Below are 13,024 nucleotides of genomic sequence, written 5' to 3' on the forward strand. Positions count from 1 at the left end.
CTGCCTTCCCAGCCCATGGGTAGATGGGGAAGAAATGGACAGCTGCCTCTTCATCTTTCTCTGCCCCCAGTGGTTGGAGACATGAGGCCAGAAGGATGGCTGGGAACCCCTAGAGACTGGAGGGGAGTGTTCTCTCTGAATCTGTTGTTCTGAAGACACTGAGGTAGTGGAGTGGGAAGCTCTCTGAGCCTCTGCAACTGGAGATGTCCAGGGTCTGGGTTGGGGTCGGAGGCGGGGGTCCTCTGGGACCCCAAACACCTTGGGACCGGTGAAGCAAATGTAACTAAAGGGGAGGTGAAGATGGCAAGTTCTGGGCTGTGTCCCTGCAAGGTGATCCAAGGGGGAGGAGCCTCATCATTTGGACTTTGGGGCAGGGAAGGTGGGGTGTTAGCTTCCTGGTACCATCTCTCCTGCCAATGGGGACATGGGCGGCTCCTTGGTGCTGCTGCAGACCTGGCTCTTGGGGCCCAGTGATGTCCAGTGACCACACACAGGACCCTGCTCCAAGTATATGACAACTTTATTGACCCCTGGCTGGGTGGTACCTGCCCCTCCACATCAGTACCTCCCTGTGTCGGCCATTGCCCCCAAGGCACCGCCTGTCAGTTCCCACAACCCGGTCATCTCTGGCATCAACCCCTCCCAAGGATTTGTGGGGGGCACTTCTCTTGCTAGTGATGGTGGCAGCTGTCTCAGGGGGCACAGGGCTGTGGCTGAGGCGTGCCCCCCTCAGCTGAGATGGAAGAGCTGGATGAGGGTGTTGGTCAGGAAGAGAAGGATGCTGCCACCACCCAGGCTGCCAAGAGCTGGGGCCCCACTCATGGGTTTCTTGTTGGTGGTCTGGTTTCCTGAGATTCCGGTTTGTATCTGCAAGAGGAGAAGTGGGGCAAGTTCAGGGGGCTTTTGAATCTTGTATTTGTTGTTGAGAGGTGCAGTTCCCCCATGCAGATACTACAGTCCTCAGTTCTCTGTCCCCATAACCACTTCTGCCACAAGGTCCTGTGGGGACGGTTGGCTGCTTCCTGCCTTGACACAGGCAGGGTTCGAGCTGGTCCCTGGTCCATCTCCCATGGAATCTTCCTTTCATGTCTGCCAGTTCACCAGCTCCTCCAGCATGTAGGAGACAAGGGAGCCTATGGCCCCAGCCCTTGACTTCACTAGCCTGGCCAGAGGCTTAGCCTCTCTGAGCCTCAGTTTTCTCATCTTGTGAATGGGGAGAAGAGCCCATCAGAGTTGTGGGGGGTCACATGAGACAGGGCCGGTGAGAAGGCACCTGACAGCATGTGGGTGGGCAGGGAGGGTGCAACTTCTTTCCTGACGAAATGGCCAGATGGTGAGCAAACTGTTCTCAATGCCTGATCAAACTGCAACTAAGCTGCCCATGGTGGAGATTAAGGTGTTTCTGATGGTGATCAAGCTGTCCTTGATACTTGATCAAGCTGTTCTTGATTGAGAACTTGATGGCTCCCATCTCCTATAGGAGATAAGATGCTGCCACAGCTGCCTCCTGGAATAGCAGTTGATTTTGGGACTCCAGCTGTTTCTGGAGTGGGAGATTTCTGTCTTCCTGGCATTGCTGAACAAACAGGTTTCTCTCCCAGAGGTTCCCTGCCACCTTCAGAACCAGATTAGGCTCCACTTGAACATTTCCTGGCCCCCTCCCAACAGGACCATCTCCCCAGGTTCCCTGTGGGTTGATGCCACCCTCAGTCAGGGCTGTCTTCCCAAGTCTCTTAACTTCCTATTATTCCACAGCACCCCTTGGGTGCCTCAATGTGCCTGGCTGTCTGTAAGTGCCTCCCCAGGCTCGGGTTTAAGAGGCAGCCCTGCTCCAGGGCAGCCCTCAAACAGTCTGACCCCAACCAGAAGGGCTGGGAAGGCTGGGAGCCAGGCCCCCTGAGCCTTTGATTTCCCTGCTAGAGCCTCTGCCCCCATGGGAGAAGGCTGGGTGCCCAGGGGCCTCATGCCCTCCCTTTCAAGCCAGGCAGGTCTTGGTGGGGGTCCCAGGTGGTGGTGCAGAGGCTCTGAGGGGCTGCTCTTACCTGAATCATAACCAGGAGGCTGATGAGGAGGAGGAGGAAGAGGAAGCCCTTCATCTTGGGAGGTTCTCGGTGGCTCTCTTGATAGCAGCTTTTGGAGGTGATCACAGGGCTGTCTGCAGGCCTCTTTCAACTTGGCTGCTTTTGAACGAGGAGGTAGGGAGGCGGGGTGGAAGGGGGAGGAAGGAAGGCCTATGCGGCAGGGTGGGGAGCTACTGCTTTTCTGCAGACCTTGGGTTTGAGGATACCAGGCCCTGGATTCTACGGTCCCAGCAGATGATGGGTTCTGGATAAGGACTGGGGCAAATCCCAGGGAATGGGAGGAGGGCAAACCAAGGGGGCACCTGTGTAGGGGGCAGTAAATAGGGCCCTGGGTTTGGAGCCAGCATCGTAGGAAGTGAATCTCAGTGTAATCATCGATCAACTCTGAGACCCTGGGTGAGAAACTACCTCTCTGAGCCTTTAACAAAAGAGCTGCTGGAGAATTAAATACAGTATAATTAAAAGGAGATTGCAGTGGGGGATAGGGGCTGAAGGAGAAAAGGCTGGGTTAGATTTAGGTTTCAAGATAAGGTTGTAGATGGCTCCACAGGTTCAGAGTGAAGGCTTGGGGAACATGAAGATTTGAGGAGGGGGTAGGTTTCTGGGAAGACGAAGGAGCACTGCATTAGGAACCCAGAAACGTAGGTTCTAGATAAGCTCATCTCTCCAGGCCTCAGGTTTCTCACTTCAAGTGAGAAGACAGAAGTGCATTACTTCTAAAGTTTATTAAGACCTAGCATTTTGTGATTTTGATAAAGAAAATAGCAGATGGGTTGTGTGTATCAATCTTGGATGGATGGGAGAGGGCTAGTGGAGAGACCAGCAGGTGACTAAACTGCCAGGGAAGAATTTGGGGAGGGGGGATGGCTATGAAGATCCAGCTAAAGGTCGGGGATGAGGTGAATCACAAAGCTGTTTGGACGATGCCCCATTCTTCAGACATCCTCTTGCTTTGTTCTCTCAGAGGAGCTCTGCAGTAGGTTTTACAATTATCCCCATTTTGCTGATGAAGAAACTGAGGCTTGGATATTAAGTAACTTGTCCAAGGTAGTAAATGGCGGAGCCAATGTCATGTAAATTTGAATCCAGGTCTGTCTGAAACTACAGCCATGTATATAACCTCTGGGACTGCCCTAGAAGTCACCGATTAAGTCTTGGTTCCCTGTCCCCTCTCTCCTGGAGTACTCAGGTGTTGGCTCTGTGGCTTGTCTCCAGCTTCACTCACTCTCCCTTCTTTAGTCTCATTTGCATGCCAGATAGTAAAAGAAATTCCCCTCTCACTTCCCTTCTATGGTTTTGGGTCTCAGAAAAACCTGAGTGGGCCAATAGGGCCTCCAGCTCTGGCTAAAAAGAAACAAAATAAAAAGAACTGAGAGTCAAGGCTGGTGAGAGAAAGCCAGGAAGTGGAGAGGGAGGGACAGGAATCTTGAGGCCCTGGGGGTGGGTAGGGAAGGAAGTGGGTACAGCCCTCAACTACCTGTCCCTGTCCACCCCCATCAGCTCTCTCACCAGAGGCTTCTCCTCACCCTCCACTCAAATCTTGGCTGCCTTTGGTGCACCAGTAGGGATGGGTGATTCTGGATTCAGATGCTGGAAGGGGGCTGGCCCAGGAAACAGGAGGCCCATGTTGAAGTCCAAGATTGCTCTGCTGAAAATTGGCTCCATCACACTGGGTAGTTTTACAAAAAAGCAGCGGGGCAGGCTAATTCCAGCTGGCCCATGCTCTAGATTTGTGTGCAGATACTTAGAGGCCAGTCTCACATTTGCAAAAATTTTCTTGCAAACACCAGAAAATTCATTTCTACATCCTGAGCCTCTGCTATGGTTTGAGTTTGAACTGCTAGCGGTAGGGGGTCTGGTGGGTGCTGGAAGGGTTTTAGGGTCATCAGGGTTTGGGGCATGGAGCGGTGCCTGGAGAATGTCAGTACCTGAGAGAAGTGGGGCTTCACACCTCCTCTCCTGCCCTCTGAGCAGTTTCATTCTGTCTTGACAACATCTGAATAGACAGAACCTGGTCACAAAGCTTACAGAGCTTAGAAACCCCTATTTTACAGATGGGAGAATGGAGGGCCAAGAAGGGCAGGTTAATGGCACAGCTGGAGATAGAACCTAGTCATCTCTTCAGTGTCCTCTACCGCTTCTCTATACCTGACTTCTGAACCTTAACTAGCAAGATGGGAAATCTCAGCCCACATCCCCTACAACTCTTCCCAAGAATCCAGGTCAGACTCTTAAGTGTGACATTCAAGGCCCCTGTTTTCTTCCCTAGCCTCTGTTTTGGGTTCCATAATACTTCACCCCAATATCCATATACACCACACCCTAGCCCGCAGCCACACCTACTTCGAATCTCCCCAGCTGCCCCACACTCTTTTACACCCCATGTGTTTTCTCTGTAAGGAAAGCTCTTCTTTAGTTATTTTATCTGGCAAACTCTTCCTTGTTCTTCAAGACTTAGCTCAGAAGCAACCTGCTCCTGGGAAACTTTCCATTTTCCCCCAGAAACTCCTTCAAAGAGAGGGAGTTCTTGGTGTTCCAAGGGCTCCTTCTGTTGGTCACTGTTCTAAAGGTTGTGTCCACTAAGAATATGGTCTGATCCCTTGACCCAAGACCAGGTCCCTCTAGGTCTTGCCACCTCTCTAACCCAGGACAAAACAGAACATGGCACATATAGGTGTCAGACAGCTGAGTGAATATAAGGCGACCACGCCCACCTCCAAGCCCTGCCTGCCTGTATTCATTCAGACAGGAAATGCTTATTATGGGGCAATAGCAGACTAAGTACTGAGAGGTTACCAAGGAAGAAAAGAATTAAGGGGAAGAGAGAGATGAGCCCTTCCTTTGGGGCTGCTTTTCCCCTAAAAGTATTTGCCACTTTCAGAAAAGACAGCTTAGAAACTGAGCACAGCTTTCTACAAATGTATGGAACTGGGGAGAAAAACTGTAACTTAAGACCTGCTAAGAAGGGGAACCTTGATAAACTGTCCCCCTCCATAGGCTTTGGGTGGGGACCATGAAAGTTTATACGTGGGGAGTAAGAGTGAACAGGAAACAATAGCCCAACTCTCACAGAAATGGAAGACAACCTGATCAAAACAAACAAACAAACAAAAAACCCAAAAAACCCAAAAAAAACCAACAACAAGAGAAGCAACAGGTGATAGAAACAGTTACACAGAAGAGCTGGATAATGGAATTATCAACCAAACTTTTAAATAACAATGTGTAGTCTGGAAATTATAGAAAAGAACCAAATGGAAATTCTAGAACTTAAAAATACAATACTAGAAATTGAGAACTCAGTGGATAGGTTTAACATCAGATTAGACACAAATGAAGGGCTAATTAGTGAAGTGGGAGATAGATAACAAGAAAACATGATAGCATAATAGATTAAGTGTCCGCTGTGTGTCAGTTACTGCACACACTGGGGAGACAGAAGTGACAAAATGAGCATAGTTCCTCCTCTTAAGGAGCTGACATTTGAATGGGGGAAAACATACAAAATAATGATAATTTAAGATTTCAATAAATGCTATGAGGAAGTCAAAAGGGTCGCGTAAGAAAAGAGAAATGGGAGGAGGACATATTGTAGGTTAGTGTTGAGGGAAGACCCCTTGAAGGAAAGGTTTGCGTTGAGACCTGCAGAACAAGAGGGGCCTGGGTGTGTAAAACCCCCCAGTCCACTCCCCATCCTGGTTTCACAGTGTTCTTTAATGACTGTTCCCAGGGCCGAGCACAGCCCCACAGTGGGCAAGTGCTCAGTATGTGCTTGAGCTCAGTGACGGGATGCAGCACCTCAGGGGTGGGAGGAGAGATAGGGGGTTGCAGCACGTACTACAGGATGATCTGCCCTGCAGCTTTCATCTGCACTGAGAGAGGGTTGTGATCCAAGAGCACCACAGAGCACCCCAAGGGAAGTTTTCATCATTTGCCCATCTGTCCATCCACTCATTTCAGACAGTTTATTGATACCTACTGTGTGTCAGGTAAGTTGAATGAGTGAGGATCCCTTCCCTTGAGGAGTTCATAGTCCCAGAGGGAACCACATACTGAAAAAGTCACAAAAACTGAAAAAGGAATACTATACTGGCAGCAGGGCTGTTAGAATGTAGAGGGTAATTCCACTTGGGAGTGGGGATATTCATGGAAGAGAGGATATTTGAACTAGTTCTTGAGGGATTGAGGGGGATTTTCCCAGGGGAAAAGGCTAAAGGAGGATGTTCCCATTGGAAGGAGAGGCCTGAACATAAGAGAGAGCATGAGAGTTTCTGGGACACTGAGAAGGGTGAAGGGCAGGACACAGAATATGAAGATCCTCAGTGTCTACAGGACATGGAGACGGCTTGACCCAAAGCACCTGTGACGTGGGTGGAGAGGAGGGAGGTGGGAGAGATAGCAGGTTTTTACTCTGAAGGAATGCCTGGACTTGGTGACCTCTTTCTCCATTATTTACCTCTCCCTCCTGAGCTGCTAAGACCTGATAAAGTCTTTTGTCTCAAAGAGTCATGACTGATAAAGGTCCTTCAGGAAATGACCTATAAGCAAAGCAGACTCTGTCCATTCTCAAGAATGCAGAGCTCCAGAACCCTCTTACTCCAGGGCTGGGGTCTACGTCCTCATCCCACAAGTGGGAAAACAGGCACAGAAAGAGCCTCCCTTCTGTTGTTCAGGACCTCCCTCCTCCCACTTCAGGGCCTTCCCAGCATTGTCAGGCAGTGAACATCCACCCCAGGATGGAATCAAGAAGAAGCCAAGTGGCTCCCACCCCCCAGAAGTCTGGAGGGAATCCTGGGCGAGCTTGGAAGCTGGACAGACTCTTCTTCAATGTCCTTCCAACACTCATATCCTACGTGAGCCTGGAGATCTTGGAAAGATTTCCAGAACCATCTAAGATGGGAGATAGAAAAATATGTAAGAAAAATAACTATTAGGTTAGCTTAGGCTCTTGTTTCACTTTCATAACTTTTTTTTAGGAAAATACCTTTTAAAAACAGTAATACGACAATGTTATGAGAAATTCAGTTTGCACAATAACTCTACCAGGTGGGTTCTATTTGTATCTCTATTTTCCAGATACGGAAACCGAGCCTCAGTGGAATAGTTGGAACAGAAACAGCCAGCTAGGAAGTGTCAGAGCCCAGCCCCATAGACTTGTCAAGTCATGCTGGCTCCTAATACATTCTCAATAAATGATGGCTATTATTATTTTCCAGATTTCTATGATGACAATGTATACTTTTGTAATAAGGCTCTGACTTCTCCCAATAAGTGTTACTAAAAAAATAATGAACTGCCTGCTGGGTTAGAGGGCTCCCACCTCCCTCACAGGAACTAGCTATTTGCTGAGCCTGCCTCCTTGCAGAATCTCAGGCCAGGCTTCCAGCTGTGGGTAGGAGGGACGTATGTTGTAAGTCCTAATGCTTGGGTAAATGCTGATTCATGTCCCAGTCTTGCTGAGGTGGGAGGCAGTGGGCAGAACACAGCAGGGCCCATGAGGCCAGAGCCTCCGCCTCCCACGCTGTTGGGCCTTGCTTTACCTTCAAGAACAGAAGGAACGTGTGCAAGCTGACAGTATAAGGTTGCTAATCCCCTGACTATGTCTCCAACCCCCCAAAACCACTTGGCCCCAGCGTGACCTCAGACTTTCTCATCTTATATATCTCAAGCCTCAGAGAACTTTCTGGGAGCAGCTCAGTGGCAAGAGAGCTCCCCTACCTGCAACTTCCAGTCACACTTTCCACCTGAACCCTTCCCTTGGCCGTGGGCCTATAACACCTGCGCCTTTGCTTTATCTTTGCCTGCCTGTTTTACTCAAGTGGGAGCTTCTAGAAAGAGCACAGATTCTGGAGGCAAACAGTTCTGGTTTGAATTCACTTCTACTACTTTCTGCCCAATAGCCTTGAGCAAGTCACTTTACTTCTCTGAGCTTCAGTTTTCTCTTCTGTAAAGCTTATAATGTTGGCATCTGGCACTTGGAAGATACTCATTAATTGGTAGCTTCCTTCAGTCTCCAACTGGTGTGTAAAGAATACTTTAAGGAGTCTGCTCTCCCCTAAATGCAGTAGATTAAAGGCAAAAGGAAAATAGTAAAAAATGCAGTCTGAGACCCGCAGAGAAAGGGCTTTGGTGGTTCAGCCAAGGCATGAGGAATTGGTTGCCAGAAGTCAGAGTCCCAGCCCACCACAGCCGGAAGGTTGTGAGACAATGCAAATGGTAGTTAAAAGCAGGAAACGTTTTGAAAACTTACTCTGTATGGGTATTGTGATAGGTACTCTGTATGCATTATTGCATTTAATTCTCATAGCAACCTAGCGGCATGGGTATTATCCCCATTTTACAGGAGGAGAAATTAAGGTGAATAACTTGCCCAAAGACACACAAGTCAGGAGCCAGAACTCTTGAGGCCAAAGTGCATGCTCTTAACTACCTCTAGTTGCTCTAATCCAACACCTAACTTTTTCAGGTGAGGCTCAGAAGGGGAAACGTCTTATCCAAAGGCAGGGCGAGTCTCATTTGAAGACTTTTTAAACAGAGGAAATAGAATTTGAGCGTCCCTTCAGAGCGCTGTTATCAACGTGGGCCAGCTGCTTGCTGCTCTTTGAATCAATAAGCAAAAGAGGCAATGTTGATAGAAAGGAAAATTGCTTTTAATCAGAATGTGACAATTCAGCGAGATGATGGGCTTGTGTCCCCAAGGACCATCTTTGAAGATTCTGCTCATCCATGGAAGTTTTAAAGGGAATAAGGGAAGTAATCATTGAGACAGGGGTCAGAGACGGCACCACCCCTCCAGACAACGTGTGGTTGGAGTGGCCATCCCCTGTTGTATGAATGACTGTCAATTCTCTGTGAATTTTCTTTAGATGATATCTTGTTCACAGAATTTGTGAGATTACCGAAGGGGAAGCTGAGGAAGTGAGCTGGTCATCTGTTGATTACTTATTCTCCATTTCTACTTCTCTGATCTAGGTAAGAACTAACAGGTTAGGCAAGGTATTGTGTGATCAAAAGAAAGGCATGGTGGGGGGTGCCTATTTTAAGGTTAGTCAGAAGACCAAGGGGCCTTCTGCAGAGAGCTCTTTCTTGCCAAAAGCTGCCTACATGGTAGTAGTTACAGTATCTGTAAAATAACAGCCTAATCATCAACTGCTTGAGCATGCTCTTTTGTGACTCAGGGATGCCTGAGTGTCTTCAGCTTTAACCATAAACAAGAGGCAGGGGTTGGGTGCCCCACCACCCTCAGGGTCCTGCTGGGTGCCAGCGCCAGCTGGTCAAGAATTTAGCAGAGAAATTCAAATTTAAGAAACACTGGAAAAGATTCTGAACAACAACAAAAAAAGTATGTGTAACTGAATCGCTTTGCTGTACAGCTGAAACTAACAATATAAATCCGCTACACTTTCTAATAAAAAACAAAAAAAAATTTATTAAAGTACCTACATCATTTCAATTCATGCTCAAAAGAACTCATTCAAAGTACTGAATTGATAAGATGGGAAGAAGCTCAGAGGGATAAATGCAATTTCTCCCAAAATCAATTTAGTAAAACAGGGGCATTGTCGCGATTATACATTCAGGTCCAGAGACTTCCAGCAGCTTCATGAATCTAACTACCCCCACGCTCTCCGCTTTCTCTGCCTCCCAGTGGTACGACAGGTTCTCCGCTTTCCCCACACCTGGAGTCCGCTCAGAGCGGTGGATTCTGGGATTTTTGGTATCCCGCGAAGTGTTTAGACTCCCTGGGCCAATAGAATTTGAGCACAGGCGGCTGTACCCGCCTCCACTGCTTGCTGGTTGCTCAGGGGCCCTCTCGAATTAGCCAATGAGAAGCGCATGGGCCCTGGTCGCCTGGGAAACCGCGTGACAACAAGATGGCGGCGCTGCAGGCAGCTCGGCGGCCCTGCGCGGTGAGTCTCAGCCCCAGACGTTTCTGCTCTTAGAAGCCCTCACGCAGGCTAGGGCTTTAGCCGCGAAAGCCCCGAGGGCTCGTCAGCCCCGTAGCCCGGCTCTCCTACAGGCCCCCCCGCGTCCTGGGAGCGGATTCAGGCCCCTGCCTACCATGGCTGTGTGTGGAGGCGGGAGCAGTGACGCGGCTCTCAGGGCCGGGCTGGATGGTGGTGGGATTCGCGCCTTGAGCGCTTCCAGCAGATTTAGAGAGTGAAGGCGTGCAGCCAGCTGGTTCGTGTCGGTGCTGGAGAGCAGTGGGGCCTGTGGGGGGATGAATTTGTGTCCCAAAGATGTAGCGGAGTACGACAGAGCTTTCCCCTCAAAGCCTGAGTCTGAAGGGGCAGACAGGCCAACCTTTTGGCGCCTGCCTGAGGCGGGAGGCACAGCCCATCCCGGAAGCCCCCAAAGTGAAGGGAGTGGACGTGGCTTTGTCCTCAGGGTCTCCAGTCTGAGGGAAGGGGAGACAACCCCGCTCTCAGGAGTCACTGGGCTGATGGGAAAACACAGTCGTTCTTAGGGGTCTTCTATAATCCATGGGAAAACTGGTCTGGAGATAGTGTATTGGATTGGCCTGGAGTGAGAAGCAGGGAAGTAAATCAGTTTTGGGCCGTTGTGACAGCCACAAAGAAGGGCAGTGAGAGCCCTGCTAGGATGGCCAACAGTGGCCATGGAAAGCAGGAGCTATGTGTGTGAGACGTGCAGAGTTTAACTGATGGAAGTAAGAGGGAAAGGAGGGAAAACTGTGTTTGGATGATGGGCTCCCATCAAGAAGGGGGAAGTGGGCGGAGCTTTTTTTGAGGGAAGATTTTAGGTTTGCTTTGGAGACCAGGTCCTTTTTTTTCGTATGATAGCTTTATTGAGATGTAAGTCACATACTACATATTTCACACCTTTACAATGTAAATTTTAGTTGTTTTTAGTATATTCATAGAGTTTCTGCAGGCATCACCACAATCAATTTTAGAACATTTTCGTCAGTTCAAAAGGTAACCCTGTATCCTTTAGCTGTCCACAACCCCCACCCCCCATCTCCTCCTAACCCCTCCAACCCTAGGCAACCACTAATCTACTTTGTCTCTATAGATTTACCCATTCTGGACATTTCATATAAATGGAATCATAACATTGGTGGTCTTTTGTGACTGATTTCTTCCCCTTAGCATAATGTTCTCAAGGTCCATTCACATTGTAGCATGTATTTCATTTCTTTTTTTGTTGCCAAGATTCTGTTGTAAGGATATACTACATGTGTTTATTCATTCATTGGTTGATGAATATTTGGGTTGTTTCCACTTTTTGGCTGTTATGAATAATGCTGCTATGAACAGATATACAAATTTTTGTGTGGATTTAAGTTTTCACTTCTCTTGGGTATATACCTAGGAGTGGAATTGCTGGGCCGTAACTGTTTAATCTTTAGAGGAACTGCCAGACTGTTCCACAGCAGCTGCACCATTTTACATTCCAACAAAGTTTCCAGTGTCCCCTCATCCTCACCAATGCTTGTTAATTTCTGTCTTTTTGACCAGTTTCTTTTTGAGAGGTGATTATGGTTATAAGAATTTGGAGAAGGGAGGGATAATCAGGTCTGGTGGGAGTTCACACAGGGCAGTTTCAGCCACAAAAGGCACAGTGCCTGGGGCTTTTTAGTGTGATAAAAATGTTTCAAAATTGATTGTGCTGATGGTTTCATAAGTCTGAATACACTAAGGACCAGTGAACAGTATACTTTAAAAGAGTTAAGTATGTGAATTATATTTTGATAAAGCTGTTTTTTTTAAAAATCACTTGCTATTTGATTCCATTTATATAATATTCTTGAAGTAAGAAAATCATAGAGATGGAAGACAGTAGTGGTTGCCAGGGGTTAGGGATGGTGGTGGGGAGCAAGATGGATGTGACTAAAGGAGTAGCATGAGGGAGATCTTTGTGGTGATGGAATAGTTTTGTACTTATCTTGATTGCAGTTGTGGTCACACAGAATCTATACAGGGGATGAAATTTCATAGAATAAATGACAAACAAATTATACAGTGTCAATTTCCTGATTTTGATATTGCTATGTAAAATGTGACTATTGGGGGAAACTGGGTGAAGGGTACATAAGACCCCTCTACTGTTGTCCTAATTTCCCATGAATCTATAATAATTTTAAAGTAAAAAGTTAAAATATAACTAAAGAACAAATAAAATCAAACTGAAAAGAGAAAAGGAGTTAGCCAGCCAAGGGAAAGGTGTGAGTCAGAGTGGAGAGAGCATTCCAGTGAGGGGGGTTCAGGCCTGGGGAGATATGTGTGCAAAGGCCTGGTGCATTTCAAGGCTGACAGTTCAGAGTGGCTTAAGTGTAGGGCAGTGTTGGGGGCTGTGGGTGATGGAGGGTGAGGTCCAGAGACACAGGCAGGGACCAGATCATCCATGTTAAGGAATTTTGAATTTTTTTCCGTGAATGAGAAGGAGCCATTGGGAGTTTTTAGCAGGGAAGTGACATGCCAGCTTTGTGTTTAAGAAGATCCCTCTGGCAGCTGTGGAGACTAGTGAAGGGACCCCACAAGGCCTGTCACATTTGGCCACACAAACCTTGAGGATGCTTGGACAATTGGGCAGAAGCTGAGCAAACTGGGAGCAGATCTGGGAGGCTGGATGATGGAGGTGAGGAAACTAGCTTGGTCCTTGGAGGGCACCGCTGAGAAGGGGGCGGGGCATGAGTCCCAAACTCCAGAGTGAAGACCGAGGAGGCTGCCCTTACTGAGTAGATTCAGGGGCAGGTTGGAGGCCAGTGCCACACATTTCCAAAGTGGAGCAAAAGACTTGATTTGGGTCCTGATGGAGGTCATTTGATTCTAGAATTTCTAGATATTAGCCACATAATATTAGCTAACATCTAGATATTAGCTACTCAATTCACTGAATAGAGTAGGGGACTTTAATTCCATCCCTGGTGTTCATTCATCTTTCCAGAAAGAAGAGGGATGGAAGGGAAACCAACATTTCTG

At 48.0% G+C, this 13,024-nt stretch overlaps 2 protein-coding genes across 7 annotated transcripts in view; one reads left to right on the plus strand and one right to left on the minus strand.

Moving 5' to 3' along the window:
* Positions 1-502: 502 nt before the first annotated feature.
* Positions 503-2,203, minus strand: CD52 (CD52 molecule). The gene is made up of 2 exons (XM_064493899.1): positions 2,043-2,203; positions 503-867 (listed from the first exon to the last, which is right to left on the minus strand). Exons 1-2 carry the CDS (start codon positions 2,094-2,096, stop codon positions 730-732), a joined length of 192 nt encoding a protein of 63 aa, XP_064349969.1. The 5' UTR covers positions 2,097-2,203; the 3' UTR covers positions 503-729.
* UBXN11 (UBX domain protein 11) overlaps positions 2,174-13,024 on the plus strand; it is a 28,542-nt gene continuing 17,691 nt past the window's right edge. For 4 of the 6 annotated variants that reach the window (XM_064493896.1, XM_031464425.2, XM_064493898.1 and 1 more), the window contains exon 1: positions 9,932-9,991. Coding sequence is in view for 1 of the 6 variants with exons in the window: in XM_064493895.1 (XP_064349965.1) it covers positions 9,918-9,991 (74 nt within the window). In the remaining 5 variants the exon portion in view is untranslated. Of the gene's footprint in view, positions 2,196-9,902; positions 9,992-13,024 lie in introns of those variants that run through there. The other 2 variants (XM_064493897.1, XM_064493895.1) reach the window with 2 other exon arrangements.

Source organism: Camelus dromedarius, chromosome 14, assembly GCF_036321535.1.
Source record: "Camelus dromedarius isolate mCamDro1 chromosome 14, mCamDro1.pat, whole genome shotgun sequence".
In the NCBI taxonomy this organism is placed as follows: Eukaryota; Metazoa; Chordata; class Mammalia; order Artiodactyla; family Camelidae; genus Camelus; species Camelus dromedarius.

What these genes read in the sequence shown, in the direction of transcription:
- CD52 (XM_064493899.1), bottom strand. Translation starts at nt 2,096, where the DNA reads ATGAAGGGCTTCCTCTTCCTCCTCCTCCTCATCAGCCTCCTGGTTATG. An exon ending in GCCTCCTGGTTATGATTCAG is followed by an intron (nt 868 to 2,042) that starts GTAAGAGCAGCC and finishes CTCCTCTTGCAG; the next exon opens with ATACAAACCGGAATCTCAGG.